Consider the following 23185-nt stretch of genomic DNA (forward strand, 5'->3'; position numbering starts at 1 on the left):
ACCTGGGCTGCAGGAAGGCTTGAGGCTGGCCGCGGGGCAGGCTGCACTTCTCCAGGTCACATGGGCACCGGCCTGGGGCCCTGAGCCTGCCAAGCTTGGCCCTTGCTGTGCTCGACTTTCTTCCCACTGGGGGCCCGAACTTGGATCCAGTAAACATCCTGTTTCCATGCCAAGGCTGTTTCTTGTTCTTCCCCCCTGTCTCTGCCACGCGTCTTGATTTCCTAGTAAACTTCCTTTTGATGACTTCTAACTTTTCTTGGCTAAGCGGAGGTGAGAAAGAAGTGTACCCATCTGGGTCAGGCTTGGGAGAGACAGTCAGGGGCCCAGCCTGGGAAAATATGTTGGGGGGGGGGGGTTCTGTGATCTCGGGAAACTTCCTGCCTGAGCAGAGTCTTGGGGTGTGTGGGGGCAAAGTTGGGGTGGGGCCTGCATCATCAGGGGTGCACTGGCCGTCCTTACTCTCTGGATCATGCTGCCCCTCCCTGCGGTGGGAGCAGCTGGGGAAGATGGCTCCCTAGGTGGCTCCTGTCTGAGAAGGGCCAGGACTATGAGTGGCTGAGGGTTCCTGGCCCTGGTGACTTGAGGAAGCTTGGCAGACAGGACTGCTGGCCTGGTGGGGAAGGCCCGGGGCCCGCCTGAGCTCCAGATCTGCCATTCACTGGGCTCTTCGAGTGGCCAGAAGCCAGGCCCTACAGGAAAAGTGGCGTTAGTCTGTCCTGGCACGGCACAGGGTATTTTGGTGGGGATTATGCATGCAAGTGTGTTTGTGCAGGAGCAAGCCAGCTCATACTCTCTGTGGAGAGAGTCCAGGTTGCTGGAAACCGAGGTGGGAGGAAATCCAGGCAAGGTGCCCGCTGAGCTGGGCCCATCCGTCAGGAGATCATTTGAGGTCCAGGAAGGCAGTCCGTGCTTCTTCCAGGATTCCAAGCACAGCGGACTTTCCTTGGAAGGCTTGACTCTCCTAGGCTTTTTGTGTTGTTGTGTTTCCTTTCAGTTTCTTAGAAGGCTATTTTTGAAAATTCTAGCTGGTCTCTGCTGAGCTCATAAAGAACAGACTGAAGGTTTTGTTCTTGCCAGGACCAGTGAGAAATGGGGAGTGTGGAGTTGGCCTAGAGGTGGCAGCAGGCAGGACAGGGTGAGAACCCCAAGTGGGAGGGGGAGCATCAGAAGAAATAGAAGCCCCATAGCAGCCATTCTCCCTCCGGGTCATCTCCTCTGGTGCCTTTGCTCCTGGCCAGGGAGACAGAAGGCTTTAGGGACACCAGATATGCTGGTTAACATCTGTTCTCTCGTGCACTCATTAAGTCCTGGCTAAATGTTTACGGGGGGCTTCCTAGGTCCAGGCTCCAGACCTGGCCCTCAGAATCCAGGTGCCAACAATTCCAAGCCTGGCCCTCTGGGTGCCATAGGGGTCTGGGGCAGGCCAACTTTTTGATGCAGGGTGATGTGTGCTAAAGAAAGCTATAACTAAGCTAGACCTGCAGCCTAGGGAGATGAGGCAGAGAGACTGCAAAGAACCTTCCAGACAGAGGGCCTGGCACGTACGTGGCTAAGAGAAAAGGTCTCAGAGTGGCTGGAGGATTCATAGGGAGGAAGGGGCCCGGGATGTGGCTTGGGAGGCAGGCAAGGGCCAAGGCGTCGGGACCTTGGCATCTTTTTAAGAGTTTGAACTTCTTCCTGAGGGCATTGATGGTGATGTAAGCGGGGATGGGGACAAAGACATGATCTACATCCATGACCTATCACTCCGGTCTGGGGTGCAGGGTGCAGGGAGAGAAACGGACTAGCAGCTTGAGGTGGGGGAACAGGAAGGGAAACACACACTAGAAGACTGGCAGGGAAGGGGTGTGGGATTATTGGGATGGGGACTGGGTGCAGGCAGCGAGGGAAACGGAAGTGTCAGAACTATCGAGATAACCCCAAAGTAGCAAGATCTCCAGTTTTGCATCTGATCAGTATCCCCCCCACTAATGAAATGACAAAAGCAGTTTATTCACCTGTCAAAAATCACAAAGGTGATGGAAGAAAAGTGAGAAACTCCCCAGGTCCCATTCCACGTCCACTGTGCTGGGGTGATGAGGGGTGTGGAGTGGGCTTTCACACTCAGCGCTTGGACAACGTACACACAAACACAGTCCAGGAGTTATTATATTTCTCTTGCTTTTTTTTCACAGTAATGGCACAATACTATACATAATGATTTCTGCTCAGCATTACACCAATAACATTTTCACTCAACATGATGCCAGTAACATTCCGTTCAGCTCAATACAGATCGATGCATACAACTCTAACTCATTCTGTTTAATATATTGCATAATACTCCCCAATATGAATGGCCCTTATTAAGCTAATCTCACACTGGATGACATTAGTTGTTCCCAGTGCCTTTTTTTTTTTGCCACAACAAAGAAAGTTGTAATAAACATCTGTGTATGCGTGCACATGCGTGCACAAGCATGCATTTATTCCTACAGGTTAGTTTCCCAGGAGGGAATTTCTGAGTCAAAGGGCATGAGCTGCTACAATTCTAGTCGGCCCTGTCAAAATCCCTACAACAAAAGTGGTAGCGGTTCCTTCCTTCCCAATGTTTGAAGGGAAGGCATTGAGTGGAACTGGTTTTTTGTTTGTTTGTTTGTTTTTTGTGTGTATGTGTTTGGTTTTTTAGTTTTATTCATTTATTTTGAGAGAGACAGAACGAGCAGGGAAGGGGCAGAGAGAGAGGGGTGGAGAGAGAGAATCCCAAGAAGGCTTCGTGCTGAACAACCTTAGCCTGGAGCCGAAGGGTGAGCTCAAATTCACCAAACCACGAGATCATGACCTGAGCTGAAGCCAAGAGTTGGATGCTTAACCGACTGAGCCACCCAGATGCCCCGAGTGGAACTGTTTATTACGTTTCTGATGTGAAAATATTTCAGGTTGATTCAAGGGAGTCTTGATTTGCATTTCCTCCACTCTTTGTTGAGCATTTCCCCATCTGACTGCTCCCTGTCCGTGCCCTCCCTGTCATGGCCCAGGTTGAGCCCAGTTCTGTGCCGTGCCTTTGTGAGTGAAGGGGTCCGTCTTTTCAGATTGTAACCTGGGGACCCATTTGCCACTTGTTTTGTCAGCTAGTGAGAGTGTAATATCTACTTTCCCACAATGTGAGGCATTTTGGGAGGCATCAATTCTATGCCCAGAACTGCTCCAGATTCAAGAGAGCCAGCCCTGCTGGGCCATCGGTTCTCTGCCCCTGTGCCCATGCCATCCTGGACACCCTACCTCTTAGGGGCCTCTGGTTGGTCCTGCCAGCATTTTTAGGTGCTTCAAATGGCCCTTCCTAAGAGCTGTGTCACACCAACCCCTCCAGGGTTAGTGGCTAACTAACTCAAAGTTACCTACACAAAGTTACCTACACAGGCACTCCCCCTGGACCCACAATGGAAGCCCTGACCTGACACTTTGTGTCACCAGGGACCTGCTGCTGTTCCCAAGTTTGGGGGCTATTATGAAATGAGAATCAACCGTAGCCACGTTTGCTCAGCTGTGCATGGGATGGCTTACCAAATTGGGGGAGGGAGTGGGGGAGACTTCCATCCATCCCATCTGGAGCTCAGAGGTCCCACCTCTCTGTTCTAAGAGGCTTCAGTCCTGCTCTGTACCCCTCTCTCAGGGCGTTCCTCTTCCCAAGTGACCAGCAGATTGACCTGGAGCTGTGGGCAGAGCAAGCAGAGTTTGACGGCACTGAGCTGCACCAAATGCGTGTACAGGACAACTGCATATTCTCCATCAGCCCCAAGGCTGGGAGCCTAGGTCCTGGGCAAGAGCAGATGGTGGAGTTCAAATACAGGTGCTCCTCCCATGCCAGTCCTTACACTTCTTGTCCTGGAGATCCCCCTTTCCCTTGGTTCCTGGAAGAGCTTGGCCTTGCACTCTGTGATTCCAGGGTACCCTAAGTGGCTGCTACCCTGGGAGGACCCTGCCCACCCACCTGGTGGGGAGGTTTGATTTTCCTCTTGCCCCATCACAACTCAGGGGTTTCCACATGTTCCCAGGGGCTGGCTGCCTCAAAGTCACAGGTACTTTGCTCTTCCACTTGTACCAGGGCTCAATAACTCATCCCATATTTGTCTCCTCCCTTCCAGCCACATGTTCATCGGCACTGATCACCTCCCAGTGCTCTTCAAGGTGTCCTATGGCCGTGAGATCCTGGTGAGACCCTAGAGCTCCTCTTACCCTGGACACCGGAGAGAGTAGCAGGGAACCGTGCTCCCCCCTGGGGAGCTAGGGTCTAGATCTCTCTGTTGGGTGCTTCACTTCCTCCCAGGGAAGGATGCTACTCATGGGCTTTCTATTTCCAGCTAAATTTCATAGGTGTGACAGTGAAGCTGGAGCAAAAGTACGTGCACTTCACCTCCACTAGCCACCAGTTCATCCCTGTCCCCATCGACGACACACTGCCCCCAAGGCAGGTCAGTAGTCTACATTGTCCTGGTTACCAAGAAGCCTAAGCATTGATCTCTATACATCAGCATGTATAGAGGTGACAAAGACCCTACCTTCCAGAAGTCCTTACTCTACCAGGTGGGGCTACAAGTTTGAACCCTGAGATTGGGCAATTGGGAGAGAGCCAAATCGAGACGTTTCTGCTTCCTGGTGCCTAGTGCTAAGCCCTTTGCCAGACCTCATTCCCCTGCAAAAGCAGAGGGTTCTCTCCTCTAGCAGAGGATTTTTCAAACTTCTTTGACCATGAATCACATTAAGGTGTTTTGGATAATAACCCAGTAAGTACATACATCATATACCAACTGAAACATAGTATCACAAATCCATATGTACCCTACTACATGCAAAGTGTTCTGATGTCTTCCGTTTTTATTTTATTGCATTCCATTTCTTACACACTGGACATGACCTGCTAAATTAGTTTCCTGACCTGCTCACTAATAGGTCTCAGCCCCAGTTTGAAAATCACTGCTCCCAAGAAGGACCTCTTTCTGTTAATCCTCAAATCAGTTTTCTAGGTGTGCAGGATGGTTTAGTGTTGGTCTGACTGTATTTCATGGACGCGAGACACACAAAAAACTTCCCTCCTGTTCCGCCATCTTGGCTCCCTCTCCTTGAAGGACCTCTTTCTAGAGTGTGAAAAACAAATGTGAATCCTTGCAAAGCTATAGAATTTTCTGTATTAATTGGAAGGAATTGAGTTCCTTTGCTCTGAAAATGTACATTGGAAATCTCCCAGAGCAGGACATAGTGTTTTCTCAAACATGCCACAGCTGAGAAATTTCTAACCTTTTAGAAGTCCTTGTATTTCTGAGCAGAGGCCTCTGGTCATCCATCCTAGAGTCAGAGGAATGGGCCTTCTGGACCTAAAGGGGGGGCATCCCGAGCCCCAAGCTCTGTTTGATTTCCTATACCACCCTCTACTCTACTGGCTTCCTGGGAGGCAAAGACTCTTGTGCCCCCTGGAGAGCTTTCCAGAGAGACTAGGCCACTCCCCCATGGCCTTCAACATCGATGATGGAGAATGCCCCCAGATCTGGAGCCAGGAGACCCAATTGTGCCTTCAGCCAATCTCCACAACCATGGCCAAACTTCCTCTGTCATTCATGAGGTGGTGACAGATGGTGGTCTGGACCTGCAACAGGGCAGCGGAGATAGAAACGAACAGATTTAATTTACATTATGGAGGCAGAATCTTTGGGACTTGCTGGGGCCAGACTTGGAAAGTAGGAGAAAGGGAGGGATTGGGATGTATTGAATTCCTAGTTTGAGCATTTACTGAAAGGAGATACACTGCATATAGAAATAGGCTTTGTAGTGAAGACTTTGGTTTTTTACCAAATTGTAGATGCTTATGAGACAATGGGGGGGGAGGGGGCTTGTCTGGAAGAGGTTGGATACCAGGTCTGGAGCTCAGAGGGTGACCCAAGCAAGAAAAATAAAATCAGCATATTCAGGAGCAGGTGCTGATAAAGATGAGGGGGCAAGACCTAGATCCAAATGAACTGTTTATTCTCTCTGGCTTCCATTTTCTTAAAATGAAGGGTTGGACCAGAAGATGTCTGGTTTCTTCCAGGACATTCTGTGATTCCCACACTTTGGAGTTAGCCTTGAGGAACCTTATACCTTCCTTACACTCCCTTATCTGCCTTTAAGCTGGACTGCCTCTAATGTTGGACATGGAAAGTGTTAGGTGGTTAGAAAGAGAGCCTAGAAAATGCTAAAGAGTGAAGGGTGCATGCGTGGCCAATTCTATAAATTTTAACACTAGAGACACAAGCATTAGTGTCCCCTTATGCCTTGACAAAGGTAAATTTAGAAGGGAAAAAAGGATTACAGAGTATCCTAAAGTGTCACAGTCTGAAAATACAGTTACATACTTCTTGGGTGATCAAGCCACAAGGGAAACCCAAGGTAGTTAGGGGGTTCTGGGGCTGTAAGGGTGACATCATGGAGATCAACCTGCCCTCCTATAGCGGACACAGAATCCCAGGCTGTCTGCATTGCAGCCCTGAGCTGATGTGTGGAGACGTCACTCTTCCTGCCCCTCCCCTTACAGATTTATGAGCTGTATAACGGTGGCTCAGTGCCTGTGACATATGAGATCCAGACCAACATCCTGTCACAGGTTCAGGAAAAGAATTTTGATCACCCTGTCTTCAGCTGCCTCAACCCCCAAGGGGAGATCCAGCCAGGCTCAACGGCTCAGGTCTTGTGGATCTTCTCACCAATTGAGGCCAAGACCTACACAGTGAGCAGCAGCCTGGGCTAATTGAGGGTGGATGTTGGAGTTGGCCTCCTCAGCAAGCCTTGCTCTGACCAGTCCCTTCCCCACGCTCCTAACTTCCCAGGTGGATGTGCCCATACATATCCTAGGATGGAACTCAGCCATCATCCGCTTCCAGGGAGTGGGCTATGACCCCCATGTCATGGGGGACACAGCCCCCTTCCACAACATCTCCTCTTGGGACAACGACTCCATACATTCTAGGCTGATGGTTCCTGGACAGGTAGGGGGAAGGGAGGTAGGAAGGTCTGAGGCCTAGGAGGAGCCCGAGGGCCCTGGGGTGGCCAGTGGAGGGATAGGGAAGCTAGGAAGGAAATGCGATGGAGGTGAGAGGGAGGGTTGCAGAGGTGAAGCCTGGAACCAGCCCTCCTCCAGATTTAGGAGGCAGCACTGGTTCAAAGAGAGGCTTACCCTGCCACCTAGTGCCCACAGGAGTTCCTGCTCAAGCCACTCCACCTGCTGCAGGGCCCTGCATCCTGCCCTCTTCTCTGGACATGGGGATGGGGATTCTGGAAGGGGTTGAAGGAAGCTCTCCCATTTTAGGGCTGTGAGATGTTATCTTCATACAGAACAGTTCCTCCTCTCGACCCAGATGGATTTTGCTATAAGACATCTAGGGTCAGTAACACCCATCTTTAGTTCAAACACATCTCACTGTTGGGAGGTCTGACCCATTCATTCATCCACCCGTCCACCCATCTCCTTCCATTGACCCACATGCCCATTTACCCAACCATGTAACCATCCATACTTCCATGCAGCCACCCAGTCATTATCCACCCATACATCTTCCTGTTCACCCTTCCACTTTTTGGACTCTAACTGCATGAGAAGCACTATGAAGGCCCTGAGGACACAAAGAAGAGCCAGGCAAAGTCCTAGCCCTGGAGGCACTCAGGCTCTAGACAGAGAGAAAGTGCCCCTTCCCTGTGGCCTCAGTTTTTCCAGACACCCTGTTTTGTTCCCAGTGAAGAAGCCAACAGCTGATCCCCCAATTAATTTACAGCCATCCTTTTTTCAGCCCTTCCAAGCCTATTTTAATGGTCAAAATCATAGGCTTTAGAGTGAGACTGGGTTTCTCCCAGCTGTGCCTGTAAGAGATCTTTGGAAAAATTATTTATGTTCTCTAAACCTTAGCAGGACATCAGTAAAATGGGTACAATAATAATACCTATATCACAGGACCATGGTGAAGATCAGATGCATGTGAACTGCCTACCATGGTACCTGGCCTGTTGAAAGCACTCACTAACTGGTAGTGGTTGCTATGGCTATTATTCCTTCACCTCCCAAGGTGGCTGTTGTGTTGTCTCCACCAACAGAATGTCTTCCTGTCCCGGTCTCATATCTCTCTGGGAAACATTCCTGTGCAGAGCAAGTGCCGCCGCCTTCTGTTCCTCAACAACATCTCTAAGAATGAGACCATTGTCTTTGAGTGGCAGCTGAAGCCTCTAGACTTTGGGGAGGTGAGAGTCCCCTGTTTCCACAGAATCAGAGCCTCTAGCAGGGCTCCAGACCTGCCCTATTCTACCTCATCCTATCCCATCTTGTTTCATCTTACCCCATCCCACCCAACTTACCCTCACCATCCCACCCCAGGCCACCCCACCATCCCATCCATCCCATCCCATCCTATTCCATCCCACACCATCCCATCCCATCTTATCCTGTCCCACCATCTCACTCCGTCCAACCTGCTCCACCCCACCTCATCCTACCCACCCCATCCCATCCCTGAAAATCTCCAGAGACCTCCCTTCCCCAAACAGGTGTCTGTGAGTCCCATGAGAGGGAAGGTGGCTCCTGAAGAGACAATCCCATTTGTGGTGACCCTGCAGACCTCAGTGCATGCCAGCTTCTACAGCATGGACCTAGTGTGCAAGGTAGGACCAGCACCAGAGAGAAGCTGGGATGGCAGAGCTCCCAGTCCTCGGGTGTGGGGTGAGCTATGAGATCCCCAGACTTCCAGAGAGAGGCAGGGGCCAGCCCCTGGATGAGGGGGGCCCAAAGCACATAGACCCTCCAGACCTTGGCCTTCACTGTCCTCATCCTGGGCTACAGGTGCACCAGCAGGAGCTCCTGAATCAGTACCATAAGGAGCTACAAGAGTGGAAGAGTGAGGAGGTGCGGCAGAAAGTGGAATTCACCATCACAGATAAGAAAGTAAAGGTGAGGAGGCCAGAGTGGGCCTTGAACACCACAGATCTTCTGACTGCCTTACCAGAGGGGTCAGAGGTAGTGATCTGAGGTAGTCTTACATGCAAAACTGGCCAGCCTGCCCTAGATTAGCTTTCTTTCATTAGACAAAACATAGCATCTCCCCAGGAGACTCTCTTCTGGGTACAAAAACCTGGCTGACCATTCCCTGTCTCATGTAGCCCCAGTATTTAATGGGTGCCTGCTAAATTCTGGGACCCAGGGGAAACAAGACAGAGCTCACCCTCTTCTGGAAGACAGTGTGGTATAGTGGGTTCAGGTGCAGACTCTGGAGACAATTTGCTGAGTTTTGATGCTTGGCTTTGATGATTTCTAGCTCTGGCATCTTGGTCAAGCTATTTAATTATCTTAGTTCTCTCAACTGTAAAATGGGGATAATATGACATCTGGGATTGGCTTCAAGATAGCCCAGAGGTGGGGCCCAGATGAGACAAGATTGGCCATGAGCTACTGATTTTTGAAGCTGGGTGGTGGATAATGGAGGACTCTTTGTACATTCTCTCCACTTTCCTGCACATTTGAAAATTTCCATATTAAGAAGGTTAAAAATAAAAGTTTAAAAAATATTTTTGGATGCAAGAAAAATAGTACCTGCTTTGCAGCATTGTTGTAAGGATTAAATGAGGTCATACAAGAAAAGTGCCTCCAACAGTGCCGGGCACCAGGTAAGCATGTGCTAAACATGGCTATTAGTATTTATAGGAAGAGACTGATAATAAGCATGAGACTAAACATCCATCTTAGTTCTTCCTCTGGTTTCACAGCCCCCCTGTGCTAGTATTTTTGCACCTTGATCACCTCTGTCCTCACCACACTGAACCCCCAGGGAAGCACTGCTCCCCTCTGAAACTGTGGCCCAACTGTGAATGCAAATCATGTCTTGAGGGTATGGGAGAAGGGATTTCTGAATTACATCTTAATGAGGGAGGGTGTTTTCTTACCACACCAAACCACAAAGCTCCAAGGCACAAGGACACGCTCCCTTGGGACAGCCTGCACATGTTTGGTGGCATGTTCTTTCTCTTTCCTTCAGTTGGGTTATCTGGTTTTCCTTGTCTGCAGGCAGACCTTCCTTAGGGAAGGTCCTGGAAAAGGGTGTGACTGGGAGTTGGGTGGGATCAAGAGGGCGGCAGATCCTGGCATTGGCTTTAGGCCCTCTGTGGGTCAGCAGGAAGGATAGGAAGAGGGGAGTCCCTCTAGGCGTCTTATATCCTAAGCACAGGTCTCTTTGCTTCCACAGAGAAGGGCATATTGTACAGCCTGTGAACCTGTGAGGAAGTACAAGGTGAGGTCCTAACCCCATCTCTTGGGATAAATTGAAAGATCCTTGTTTGCTTCCAGAGATACCTCCAACTGCTGGCCCAGCTTCCTGGAAGGAAGGGGTCACACCCCTATTTGGCCCTAAAGGCCTGGTTGGGAGCTAGGGACCCATCGGTGATGGGGATGGGGTCCCCAAACCCCTGTCATCCACATCTCCCCCTTTTCAAAGACGCTGCCCCCCATCAAGAATCAGCAGCCTCTCAACCGGCCTGCCAGCTGGAACCTTAAGATCTCAAAGGAGGAGCCATCCTGGCTGTGTCCCCAGCTGCCCTCGCCAGGCATACTGTGTTTGGGCCTCACTGCCCGTGCACACGCCACCGACTACTTCCTGGCCAACTTCTTCTCCGACTTTCCCCGCCACTTCTTACACCGGTGAACTCTCAGGGAGGGAGGGGTCTCTGCCCCCTGGGGAACCTCACTAGGCTTCCTGCCCCACCACCTTCTTTCCCTTGCCAACTTGGAGCCTCTTCAGATCCTGTGCCGACTCAGGTTTGGGCTTGGTTCCCCAAATTCAGTAGCACTATATTTGGGCCAAAGCCAGGGCCTGCCCCAAGTTCATCTATGTTCTCATGACTGCATCACCACCACCATTGCTCATGACCCCACACCCAGCATGGTGGCTTGCCCAGACCACTCAGAATGTCACGGCCTGTTCCAGGGAGCTGCCAAAGAGAAAATGCCCCAGGAAGGAGTTGGTGGCTTCTGAGGAAGAATCCCCTGACAAGTGGGCCCCTGTCTCCAAGCAGGAGAAGCAACTCCTGGTTGACTGTCTCACCGCCATCATCAGGTGACAACCCCCGCCCCTGGACCCTCATCACTCCCCTCATCTCTCTGCACTCATTCAGCCAACTCTGGGTTCCCCCCATGGGCCCTGAAGTCCCTTCCTTTCTTGAAAACTAGAACTTCCTTACAAGGTCCTTCCACTGGTGGCCCCAGGATAGGGCAGCTCTAATGGAGCTGGCTAGAGGAATCCTCAGGGCTGGATCCTAAGTTTTGTCCTGTCCATGGCTGGTAGATAAGGTCCAAGCCAGTTCACTGTTTACCCAGGACTCCTGTCCCTTGTCTGTGTGACTCTGACCTCCTGGCTCTGCCTCTAAGAACCCACAGGGCCCAGAGGTGCCTTCCTCCAAAGAAGGGATAGAGGGGGCAACTAAGAGGTCTCCTTCCCCGCTTAGCACCCATTTGTAGGCATAGTAGGCAGGCACTGCCCCTTGGGGAACACGGAAGTCAGAGACCCACAGGGGGCTGCAAGGCCTCTCAGCAAGGACCTTCTCTTCCTCCCTGCCATGCAGGGGTCTGCTAGAAGACAAGATCTTCCATGAGGCCGTGGACCAAAACCTGGTGGAGAAGATACCTTACTTCTGCCAGTTCTGGAGTGAGCAGTCAGCCAAGTTCATGGCCCAGAACAACAGCCTACACTTAGCACCAGTCCTGTCTCCATCCTCCAGCAGCTGGGAGGAAGACAAAGGCAAGGAGCAGGAGGAGGACGAACTGAGTCTGGGGAAGAAAGAAATGGAAGAAGAGGAGGAGAAGAGCAAAGAGGAGGAGGAGGAGTTGGAGGAGGAAGAAGAGGAACAAGAGGAGCTAGAAGAGGTGAAGGAGACAGGCAAGAAGGAGCTGGAGGCAGAGGAGCTGGAGAAGGAAGAGAAGTTGCCCTGGATGGCGATTGAGCCCACACGGCAGCACATGTCCCAGGAATCCCTGAAATGGCGGTGGCAGCAGCAGCTGAAGGTCATAGTGAAGGAGGAGCAAGAGCAGGATGAGAAGGAGGCAATCAGCCGGTGAGGAACCAGAGCCAGGCGAGGGTTTGGAGGGCAGCTGTGCACAGAAGGATCCTGGGAGGCAGTGGTGTGCTGGGGCCAGCCTCTATCTGCGTGCAAGGCTCTTCCCAGCTCAGCGTGCACTCCCATCTCTCTGAGCTGAAGGCCTTCAGGGGGTATTTACAGAATGGAGATCTGAGATTTACTTTTTCCCTCCAAGACCCGACTATTAACATTCACTAGCACATCATCTCCAGGGGGTAGTTCTAGTCTCTAAAGTCTCTTAAATGGGTTTCTAGAGGCCAGAGAGAAGCACCACCTCTTCTGGTAGGTCCCTCCCCTGGGGCTGCTCTGGGGGCAGCTTTCTGTCTTTGTTGGGATTCCTTAGGCCCCACCTGGTCCCTTCGAGACCCTCCCACCGCTGGATGCCTTTTCCCAAGCCTGGCCCTGAGATGAGATGGGGCCTACAGTTGCCTGGGTTCGGATTTCACCACTGGCACCAGCCAGTGTAACGTTTGGCAACTTGGTCCCTTTTAAGCCCCAATTTGGGGGTCTGTAAAATTGGGACAAGGATGCCTTATAGTGTTGGAAGGGCAGGAAGTTAAATGAGAATCCACATAGAGCACAGGGCACACAGTATACAGCACAGAGGAAGCGGAGAACGCGAGCGCTGTAGAGGGCGGTGCTGACACCCGTGTCCCCGCCACTCGCAGTCTCCCGGCGTTCGCCAACCTGCAGGAGGCGCTGCTGGAGAACATGATCCAGAACATCCTGGTGGAGGCGAGCCGCGGGGAGGTGGTGCTCACCTCCCGGCCGCGCGTCATCGCCCTGCCCCCGTTCAGCGTTTCCAGGTGGGGGCGCCGACTGCGCGAGAAGGGCGCGAGGGACGGCAGGGGCGGGCTGGCTCGGCCCGAAGCCTCTCTCCAACGCCTTACTGGGGCTTTCTGCCTTCCAGGATTGTGACTCCAGACTTGCTGGCGGCGCCGCCCCTCGGGCTGCATCAAGCAGAGGTGCCCCGCCCGGTGGCACCGCCCCCTACCAACACTCTGCAGATGTCAGCGCCCGGCCCCACGGACTTGCTGCTTTAAGGACCCCCATCTCCACCGCCCCGCCAGTAAAGCATATAGCCTTTTTTTTTTCTCCGTATCTGCCTTGACTTTATTTCCCCGACCTAGGAGGAATTCTCGCGCGCGTTCTGGGAGGGACAGATGGTTGGAGTGGCTGAGGTGGACTGCAGCGACTCATTGCAGATTTGGGTGCTGGAAAGTTGCGCCTCTCCGCTCCACAGCGCAGCTGGGCGAGAGTTCCCGTCGCTCTCTGCCGGGCGCTGGACCTGGTTTGGCCAGTGGAGGGCGCTTCGGGCGGGGCCTAGCTGGCCTTTGCCTGGTGGACAGGAACTGAGCGCCCGGCCTAGTCCGAGCAGCAGGTGGCCGCGCGGCGAGGTGACCACCCCTCCCCTTTCCCTGTTGCGCCTGCTCCGAGGCTGGGTCCTTCCATCGCCAGCCCTTTCTCAGCATCTGCCGGGCTCCTGGGGCTCTGCTAAGAGCTGAAAAGGAAAGGAAACCAAGGCACGTCGCGGAGGGCTGAGCTAGACGCTGGGACGCGGGTGGAGGTCACAGCTAGCGGGCCACAGACCCTACTAAGCGATTCCCATCGTGAATCTGAATCACCAGCCTAGGGAGTGTCCCTCGTCCCCCAGGACACCCACCTCCCCTCCCACTCCCCCTAACCTCCTCCCGGCAGCCTCTATCCTCTGCTCCTCCCTCCCCCCCCCCCCCCCCGCCCAGAGGCAGGTGGGTGGAAAAGTGACATCTGGTGTTGTTCCAGAGGCGCCCAGGTCCCCGACACCCCCCCTCCACCCCCGCGGCCAAGGCCTCCAAAGAGCTCAGGCCCCAGAGCCCTGGCAGGGGTGGGGAGGGGGTGGGGGCGCTCCGCCTCCTCTGAGTCAATATTTGCTTGGAGCAAACGGGCGCCCGGACAGGTGTGTGTGTGTGTGTGTGTGTGTGTGTGTGACTAGGGGCGGGGACTGAGCAGGCCGTATAAGGGCGCGCTGAGCCCAGAATCCCGCACAAGCTCCGGGGAGTGGGCTGGGGACCAAGCCAAGCACGGCCCGGCCAGGTGAAGGGTGGCCAGGAAGGGAGGGGCGGACCAGGTGCACACCTGCGGTGGCCGCCCCGGCGGGCGACGTGTCAGCCGCAGATGCGCGCAGGTGAGGGCGGCGGCTAGCGGAGCGCTGTGTGGCACTGTGCTCGCGGAAGACCAGGACAGGAGATCACCAAGGGCCACAGCCAGGCCCCGGGCCTTCCGCTCCCGCCCCGCGACGAGCCCCTCGCACAAACCGGACCTGAGCGTTTTGTTCGTTCGGCTCGCGTGAGGCAGGGGTGGCCTCTCAGCACCTGCCCCGGGGCCGGGCCCGACCGCCACGCAGGCACCTGCCGTCGCCGCCGCCGCCATACGGGTCGGAGAGGCTGCGAGCCGCTCCCGGGGAAGATCCGGCTCCCATCCGGCCCCGCCCGCCCTGCCTTATCCTGCCCGCAACTCCGGGGCTGCCCGGCTCGATTCCGGGTAATATGGGCCGGCTGAGCAGGCTCCACCGGGTGGCATAGGGGGCTGTGGCCGAAACAGGAGCCCTTCTGGAGGTGGAAACCCAGCTTCTAGTCCCTCTCTGTCCCAGCGACCTCTCTGGCCTTGGGCAAGTCATTTCCCAGCCTTTCCTCGGTTTTCCTATATGTTCAGAGGGGTTGGTCTGGCCTTGGGCAAGGGCCTCACCAGTCCCCAGATCCTGGTTTCGGGGCTTCTAGCAATAATGCTGAGCCACTTACCTGGGAAGTTGGAGGCCTTCGAGGGATTGGAGTGTTAGCTGTGAGGAAGTGTGGAAAATCAGGGTGGGGGAGCTAGAACCAGATGAAGATCAAGTCTGCTCCTTCACATCTGTTTGGTGCTGACATCCTGAGGGTTCGCTCCCTGCCATCTCCCTGGCCCTTCTTTCAGTCTTCCCGTGTCTGAGACAGGCAGACAGACAGATGGGAAAGGACAAATGGGGCCTGGTAGCCCTAGCCAGGTGGGGTCCCCAGGCACCACAGCCAACCACCTTTCTTAAACTTCATAATCCCAAGGCTTCCTGTTATATGCAGCTGGGGGAGAGGGTGGGTCTCAGTGGCCCTCATCTTAGGTGGGAGTCCACGGGTCATTAGCCACAACCAAACCTGAGACAGCCGGTCCCTCTTCGGCAGGGAGTCAAAGTGTTAAGATCTGACATGAGGGAGGGGGGTGGAGATTGCCTTAGACCCCTGGCCTCCTGCCCCGGAGAGGCTAGAACTGAGGGTTCCACACACAGCCTGAGGTCAGTGTGAGCCCTTAGCTGAGTCTCTGTCCTTTCCAGGTGTCCGTCATTCCTCCTCTCTCAACATTGATGGTGATGCTGGTCTAGCCCCAGAGAGAGTGTCGTAGGTGGAGGGAAGCCTCCTTGGACAGCAGTAAGGAGCTACAGTTTCCCCTTAGGGTGAGGAAGCATCATGGGGTAGGAACTGTACTCCCAGACAGAGGTAGCCCCCAGTGAAAGAGGAGGGTGAGGAGTCACTGGTCCCTTCCAGCTCCATTTTGGATGCTTCTGGAGGTGCTGGCTTGTCCCCTCCACTTGTTCCCCACCCCACCCCACCCCGTCACCCCCACCCAACTCCCCGCAGGGCCTTCGGGATCTGCTGAGTCCTCTGCACAGAGAAAGGGAGGGGGAGGGGATGAGATGGCTCTGACAGATTCCAGGCAGTTCTGGGAGGGGGTGGACTGCAGCAGCCCCAGGGAGGGGGCATCCATGGGTCCCCATGCTGGGATATGTGCAGTCCCCATCCTGGCCCCCCGACCAGGCTTCTGTCCTGGGCCCAGCCCTCTGCTCCTTGCCTGGCACTGAATGATTTGCCTGTTAGGGGCCTGACCCGGCACTGGCACATCTTCCCTGTGTCGTTGAGGGCTTCCTGTTCCCCTCCCTAATCGTGGAAGGGGGTGAAAACTCCCCACCTTTGGCTGGGATTCCAAATCTTGGGGCTGCACAATGAAGAGCTCTCCCCCTGAAATGACTGCCCCCACAGTTAAGGGGGGGGGGGTGGGAAGAATGAGGCCAGCAGCGGGCAGGCCACCAGAGGCCATTGTGACTGAGAGACACTGCTTTTCCCCCCCCAGGGCCTAATTTCCCCCAGAACTCCACTCCCAGTCCCCAAGACCCGCTTTTCCAGACCAGGGCCAGGGAACGGGCCTCTCGTCCAGGTCCCTCCTCCCTGCCTGGCCAGGGGCGGAGACTCCAGGCGCCAGGCTGGCCTGCAGGTGCGGGGCTTGGGAGGGGGGGTGCTCAGCAGCTGGCGTTCGAGGGGCCCCCTTACCCCTCCCCCTTCCTGTTCCTAGCCAGAGCCTGCTTCCTGTCATCCCTGTCAGCACCCCAGGCGGGGGAGGGGACAGGTAGTGGAGGAAGCGGAAAGAGGGACTGAGCAGTGGGAGTGCGGGTGGCGGTGGGATGGGAAAAGCGTGGAGGAGAAATGTGGAAGGGAGGAGGAGAGCAGAAAACACAAGCAGGACAGAAGGATAGACAGAGGGTGCAGCCCAAAGGGATGGGAGACACAGGGAAGATTTCAGAACGGGGAGGGGGGGAGCTGCAGCCCTCCCATCATCCCCCTGTGAAAGCCAGAGCTAGAGAGAGGGCAGAGACAACCGGAGAGAAACCAGAGGAAATGGACGGAGGCAGAGACACAGAGGCAACGTGACATAACAAGAGATGCACAATTCAGAGAGATGGAGAGATTCCAAGGTGCCAGGCCAAAGGTCAGGGTATCGAGAGGTGGAAGGCACAGTGTCTGTGGAGGTAGGGGTCCACCATGTGAAAACAGCTTCCAACCCCACATTGCGGGAAATTACCCCCAAGAGAGGAGAGACAAGTGGCTTCTATAGCCAGGGCTGGGGGTGGGGCTGATACCCCTCTCTTGAGAAACCCATCTTTCCCCATTGAAGGGCAAAAGATGAAGAGGGGCAAGGCTCTGGCCCTACTGGGCACTGAGCAGCAAGGGGCTTGGGTCTGACTCAGTCTCTGCCCTTTTCTGTCTTGGCCACAGCTGGAGAAACAGACAGCTGTGGCAGCTGACCGACCCCCTGCCCACCTGCTGGTTGTGACTCAGCCTTGGAACCTCTGGATGCAGAGGGTACCCAGGGTCTATGTGAGAGTCAGGGGACCTGGGAGTGGAGGCACCAGTGGGGGGGGGGAGGGGGCCTCATACCCAGGTGCTAATCCCCATCCGGCCAAGGCAGAACCAGAGCCTTACTGACCTTCTTAGAGATTAGTCCCCATGGCGACCTTGGCAACTCGCCCCCTCACTCTGGCTAGGTGTGGGGGGTGGTGTGCAGAGGCCGGGTGGGGCGGGGAGAGAGCCTTCCTGAGGCATCACAGGATCACCGCAGTCAGGGTTGGGAGGGCCCTTCCAGGGTCAGCAGTTAGTACAAAACTGGAGCCTCAAGAGAGGGCATGACCTGCCCAAGGGCACCTATAGAGCCAGAAAAGCCTCAGACCCGAAGTCAGGTCCCCAGTTCCACTCTCAAGTGTTCTTTCCAGAAGAGCAGAGGCCTGAACAAGAACAAAGGACATTAAGATACACCCCCTCGGACCCTCCCCACTCATGATCTCCTAAACTGAGATCAAGGGCAGAGCAACTTGAATGGGGTGAAGCAGGAAGGCTCTCCCTCCTGAGTACTAGGCTGGCTTCCACAAGGCCAAGGTGGAAAAGGGGATGCAGATCCCAGAGCTCTGCCTGCTGCCCTGACTCCTCCCTCCAGCCCAGCCCAGCCTGCGGGTGTGGGGGGCGGGGGAAACCATGCCGCAAAGCCAGTTATAACCACAACCACAATGACAGAGCAGCTAACATTTATTGGGTGCATATGGCACGCCAGTTCTGTGCTTTACATGCACCTAAATCTTCACCACATTTTTTTAAGACTATTGTCCCCATTTTACAGAGGGAAAAACTGAGAAGCAGAGTGCAGCTTATACGCAGGGGAGCTTGGATTTGAACCCAGGCTTTAGCGCAAGACTCCAGAGCACTCTTAACCCTTCAGTGTCTGTATGATCAGGGGCGGGTGATTGAGACACCTTCTCTCCTCCTCTCCGTGGCCGTGGAATGGGATATGTGCATGTGTAAGCGAAGGGCATACTTGTGTGTGACTCCAACACCCAGCACAGAGTGGCACACAGCACATTGTATTAAACGTTTGAGGAATAAGCGAGTGAACAAGTGTGTGCCCATAAATGAGTGTGATTTGGAGGGGTCTACTGAATCCTAGGAGAGTGATCGCATGTGATGCCTGCCGGATCTGTCTGCGTGCCTGCAACCGTGTGAATGCATGTATGCGCGTGCCCTCTCCCTGCTGCCCTGTGTGAACCCCATCTCTTTGCGTCTGGTGAGTGGGTGGTAGTGGGAGGGGCCTCCCAATTCCCCGGATGGTAGCCAGCTCTTCACCCTACTGAGGGGCAGAGAAGAGGGGCTCTGTTTCTAGCAGGGTAAGACAATGGGTATGTGGGTGGGGCTCCCGCCCCGACAGGATACCCCCCCCCACTCTTTTGGGGCCAGCTGTTGGACCCTGCCTGAGTTGAACTGATCTCTCACTCAGTTATCTCTGTCTCCCAGGAGACCAGATCTCACAGCCCCAGGGAAAGTGCCCTTCTGCCAGTTCCAGGCTCTAGAAGGGGGAGTGGGGGGGGGGGGAGGAGGCAGAGGGTGGGGGAGTGGGGCTGCAAAGAAGAGGCTGGTGGTGGGACCAGGGGAGGGAGGGCCCCAGTCACAGAATTTGCATCTTCAGTCACCAAAGCCCTGACTGATTTCCCAGTGAAATGAGGTGGGAGCAGGCCAACTTGAGGAGAGGACATTGGCCACTGGGTGCTTGCTCTAAGCTGCCTGGCCATACGGAGAAGTCAGGCTGTTCAGGGATGGGTGAGGGAGATGTCCCTGGGGATTCTCAGGGCCTTTACATGGAGAGAATAGAGACCTGGGTGGGAGCCCAGGATCAGGTTAAGTGTTTCTTTGTCAGATCTGCGTGCACGTCCCCTATGGGATGGGTATCTGACTGGGGTCTGAGGGCCTCACAGGTTCTTAGAACACAGGACTGAGTCTGCTGGTTTCTCTTTGGGATCTTCAGGTGCCTTGTGAGATTTTGAGGAAGGTGACTGAAGATTTCTCTATGGGACTGAAAGTCCTCATAAGAGAGGCAGGGCTGGATAGGGTGCGGGTAGGAGTTCTTTGAGGGTGATGAGATCCCTATGAGATCTTGAGGTCTCCTGGCAGTGTAGATCTGGGGACACCATTTTCTTTTTGTCTAACTTCCCCCTCCATGCCCAAAGGCTGAGGCTGTGGATGCAGAGGAGGTAGGGGTGAGGGTGCTGAGCTGGCAAACAAAGCCACCTGTGCATCCATCCTTCAGGAAGCTCTGAGCGCAACTGAGCTGGGAAAACAAACAGGACCAGCTGCTGGGGGTTGAGAGGGGGCTAGGAGGGGATTGGGACGGGGTGGGGGGAAGCTGGGGGGCTGGAGCTGGACCAGAGAAAGGAGAAAGGAGGCTGGGACAGGGGTCCATAGCACAGAAAAGGGACAGGGATCCCAGAGTCCCATTCCAGCACACCAGGCAGGGCCACCTGACAGCCCCTTCCCCTCAGTGGGTCATTCTTCCCTTTCTCCATGACTTTGAGGCCCAGAGCCAGGGAGGGGTCTGGGGGATGTGGGGACCCTGAGAGGCGACTAGGCAACTGCCTATCGGTGGTCTTTGTGGGTGTGCCCATTTCTGAGAGAGCCGGGCACAGACATCTACAACTAGGGGGAGCAATGAATGGGCCCTACACACCATTTTCCTGATGAGGAAACTGAGGTATGCAGGAGGGAAGAGGCTGGTTAGTGCCTCACAGCTTCTTAGAGCAGAGCCAAAAGCCGAATTTAGGACTAGAAAAGGGGCGGTGTCCTTTTTCACCCAAAGGGTCTCCACCCCCAAATCCCAGCCTGATTCCTAATTCTAATTTGGATCTCAGCTGTTATTCCTCCCCACTACTTCCCTGGCCTGTGAACACACACCCCGCGCGCGCGCGCCGCTCCTGTAGAATGTGGTTGTCTGGCCAGCTGAGAAACTGGAAACTGCCCACCTAGGTGGAGCCCCAATCTCAGGGCCGCGCCCAGGACCCCCGCCCCACCTCCCGCAAACACACTGTCCATCTAAAAGACACCAGCGCACCTTCGAAGCTGACACCCAGCGCCAGCGTCACGGAACAGCGCAGACGCACAGCCTGACGCACTCGCCACCCGCGCGCACCGCCCCTCCGACCTCAGCCCCAGACCAACTCCCTCAGCCACCTCACCCCTCTTCGCCCGCTTCCTCCGGCGCGTCCCGCCCGCGCCTCCTGGTGGCCGAATCCAGAATTTCTGATAGAGATGGAAGAAGAGGGAGGGAAAGGGAGGGAAGGAGAGATTCAGGTTCTCACCTCCCACCATGTCCAGGCAAAGTCCAAGGGCCAGGACACGAAGAATCCAGGGCTGGCTCTTGCCTCCCTCGATAGTTTGTACTTCTTTATGGATTTGGGGAAAGTATACCCTACTTGTGTTTCTCCAACCACCGCCCATCAAGGGTAGGGAATCAGGGAATTGGCATGGTTCTGACCCCGTCTCCAGTCAACCCCATATGGTCGTCCTTGCTGTGACTCAAATATTACTAACTGTGCTTTACTTCTCAGTTTTAGGGCACTTTATTCTTGGCATTCACCTTCACACACCTTATGATCCTCAATAGCTATTCCTTACCAATGAAAAGAGAGACCCAAGGGAGGCTCCAGTGGCTCCCAGCACTTGTTCTCAGCACTCCAGAATTTGTGTGTGTGTGTGTGGGGGGGAGTTGATAGAGTGGGCAAACCATTACCCTAGCTCTCTCACTGGGTAATTTCCTCTACTCCTCTTCCTCTCCCCCCAGGCATATGGCCCAGCCTGACCACTTTGTTGCCTCACTCACTCATGTTTTATTGAGCACCTACTATGTCTCCAGCACCATGCTGGGTTTGAGGATAACAACAGGACTGACACAGCCCCTGCCTCCTTAAACAGAGCTTACACTCTAGCAAGGGAGACACTTGGTACAGCCATAAACACACATAAACAAAAGACGAAGACAGCTTTAGAGTGACAAACACTGTAAAGAAAATAGGGTGAGGGGTGCCTGGGTTACTCAGTCAGTTAAGCCTAGGGCTTCAGACATCAGCTCAGGTCATGATCTCACGGGTTTGTGGGTTTGAGCCCCGCATCAGGCTCTGTGCTGACAGCTCAGAGCCTGAAGCCTGCTTCAGATTCTGTATCTCCCTTTCTCTCTGCCCCTCTCCCATTCCTGCTCTGTCTCTCTCTGAAAATTAAATAAAACATTTTAAAAAACAGAAGAAGAAAAGAAAACAGGGTGGTATGATGAATAGTAAATGCCAGGAACAGCATCACTCAGGAGGTAATAAAGAAGCCAGCATGCCAAAGTCTTTGACTAAGACACTCCAGGCAACAAGAACAGCAAATGCAAAGGCCCTGAGGTGGAAATGAGCTTTGGGCAGTTGGGAGAAAAGATGGACGGTCAGCATGGCTAGCCTGCCAGGAGCTGGAGGTGGCTGCATCTGGCCTATGAGTCCTTTTAGTCACAGGAGGCTGAGTGGCAAGAGGGCTGGCTTTGGAGTCAAAAGGTTTAAATTCTAATCTTGCTTCGACACCGGTTTTGTGAATCTGGCCAAAGGTCGGCGCACCCTTGACCCTCAGTTCCCACATCTGTATATCCAACCCTACCGCTCTCGACTGTTGTTGAGTCTATAAAGAAAGCACTTGGCTCATAGGAGCAACAAAATATTATTAGTTCCCTTCTCACTCTCCCCTCCACTTCTGCTGGAATAGCCCCTCCATTAAGGAAAACTCACAATTTTGCCAGAAGTCTTTGTGCCTCATTGAGAGCTACGATGGTTGGGACATTCCGCGGTCAATTGGGAGGAAATGTCCTCCCTGGAGCCTCCCTTAGGTCGCCAAGCCTTTCCTCCTCCTCCTCTCCCTCCCACACTTCTCCCCGACACACAGGGCGCTGGGAATGAGGGTAAGAGCCTTGGCCCTTCACTCCCAACCAGAGCTCTCAGACCCTGGAGCTCGGTGTGGCGATTGGGAGAGTCGCGCTAAGGTTGAAATATTCTTTCTACCTACCACAGCGAGCCACTTCCCTAGTTACTATTATTTCTAAGCGCTTCGTAAATCCGCGCCCTCCCTGGGGCGGTTCACTCTCCCTGAGTTCAGCGCCGCCTCGCGGCGAGTCCTGCGGGTGAAAACTCCGGGACCGCAGAGCCGGTTCTGGGAACTCAAGCTTGGGTGGAAAGGAGCCACAACGGGCCGATCCTCCGGGGAAAAGAGGACTGAGGGGCGTGAGGAAAGTCTCTTGCGGAAAGTCGTGTCTACCCTCCCTGCCCAGCGTGGCCCCAAAGAGAGGCCTTGACCTAAGCCTGAGGAAGAGGCGGAGTTTGGACGTTGGGAAGAACTCCCCGCACCCTCCAGTCAAGAATTGGCGGTCTTAGCCGGGCGGCCCCAGGGTGACCTGGTATCTCCATCCCTAAGTGTCCGGGTCAGGGAGGGCGCGTTCTGCCCAGAGCTCGGGTGCGCCTTGCCTGGCTCAGGCCCCCAATAAAGAAAAAGCGGAGTCAGCCTCAGCTGCGGCGGGCGCGGGACGTGTGCCTCAGCACTTTCTATTGTAATCCCGGAGGGCTGGGGCCAGATTGGTGGCTTTGGGAAAGGCCTCGGTTCCCCAGAGGACACCAGAACTGACCGCAGCCTGCCCGCTGACTCAGCTCCCCCCACCCCAGCGGGAGGGAATGCGGGGAGGGGAGGCGAGGCCGGGTATAAAGCCCCGCACGCCCGGCCCGCGCGCAGCCTCTCCATTTTTCCGTCAGTACCGCGCTCACCCACCCGGTGAATACTCCGTGCTGGGGCAGGGTTTCTCCGGGGCGGGGGAGGGCGAGGTGAGGGAGAGCCTCTAGCGGCCCTGGTCCAGCCTCGCGTTCTTCACCCCCAACCCGGTTTGGGCGAGCCTGGGCCCCGGATGGGGG

At 54.7% G+C, this 23185-nt stretch overlaps 1 protein-coding gene and 2 long non-coding RNA genes across 13 annotated transcripts in view; 2 read left to right on the top strand and 1 right to left on the bottom strand.

Annotated features, from left to right (window-relative positions):
• Nucleotides 1–13190, top strand: part of CFAP65 (cilia and flagella associated protein 65) — a 35363-nt gene extending 22173 nt beyond the window's left edge. For 6 of the 9 annotated variants that reach the window (XM_047873875.1, XM_047873876.1, XM_047873873.1 and 3 more), the window contains 14 exons: nucleotides 3653–3829; nucleotides 4125–4191; nucleotides 4341–4451; nucleotides 6545–6736; nucleotides 6837–6995; nucleotides 8095–8238; nucleotides 8542–8655; nucleotides 8834–8941; nucleotides 10230–10274; nucleotides 10479–10681; nucleotides 10968–11096; nucleotides 11602–12090; nucleotides 12783–12920; nucleotides 13025–13190. In XM_047873875.1, coding sequence (XP_047729831.1) covers nucleotides 3653–3829; nucleotides 4125–4191; nucleotides 4341–4451; nucleotides 6545–6736; nucleotides 6837–6995; nucleotides 8095–8238; nucleotides 8542–8655; nucleotides 8834–8941; nucleotides 10230–10274; nucleotides 10479–10681; nucleotides 10968–11096; nucleotides 11602–12090; nucleotides 12783–12920; nucleotides 13025–13157 — 2209 coding nt within the window. In that variant the 3' untranslated portion in view covers nucleotides 13158–13190. Of the gene's footprint in view, nucleotides 1–3652; nucleotides 3830–4124; nucleotides 4192–4340; nucleotides 4452–6544; nucleotides 6737–6836; nucleotides 6996–8094; nucleotides 8239–8541; nucleotides 8656–8833; nucleotides 8942–10229; nucleotides 10275–10478; nucleotides 10682–10967; nucleotides 11097–11601; nucleotides 12091–12782; nucleotides 12921–13024 lie in introns of those variants that run through there. The other 3 variants (XM_047873879.1, XR_007155250.1, XM_047873880.1) reach the window with 3 other exon arrangements.
• Nucleotides 13191–13226: 36 nt separating this feature from the next.
• On the bottom strand, nucleotides 13227–16150 carry LOC125173141 (uncharacterized). Its single transcript, XR_007154940.1, has 3 exons — nucleotides 16084–16150; nucleotides 14892–15071; nucleotides 13227–13615 (listed from the first exon to the last, which is right to left on the bottom strand). It is a non-coding gene; the product is annotated as an uncharacterized LOC125173141 (long non-coding RNA).
• LOC125173140 (uncharacterized) lies at nucleotides 14470–18322 on the top strand. Of its 3 annotated transcripts, XR_007154938.1 has the most exons (6): nucleotides 14470–14634; nucleotides 15061–15130; nucleotides 15452–15571; nucleotides 16246–16386; nucleotides 17166–17267; nucleotides 18061–18322. It is a non-coding gene; the product is annotated as an uncharacterized LOC125173140 (long non-coding RNA). The 3 variants fall into 3 exon arrangements; XR_007154937.1 differs by lacking the exon at nucleotides 14470–14634 and having other exon boundaries at nucleotides 15044–15130; XR_007154939.1 differs by lacking the exon at nucleotides 14470–14634 and having other exon boundaries at nucleotides 15044–15130; nucleotides 17166–17252.
• The last annotated feature ends 4863 nt before the right edge of the window (nucleotides 18323–23185 follow it).

Source organism: Prionailurus viverrinus, chromosome C1 (assembly GCF_022837055.1).
Source record: "Prionailurus viverrinus isolate Anna chromosome C1, UM_Priviv_1.0, whole genome shotgun sequence".
Lineage (NCBI taxonomy): Eukaryota > Metazoa > Chordata > Mammalia > Carnivora > Felidae > Prionailurus > Prionailurus viverrinus.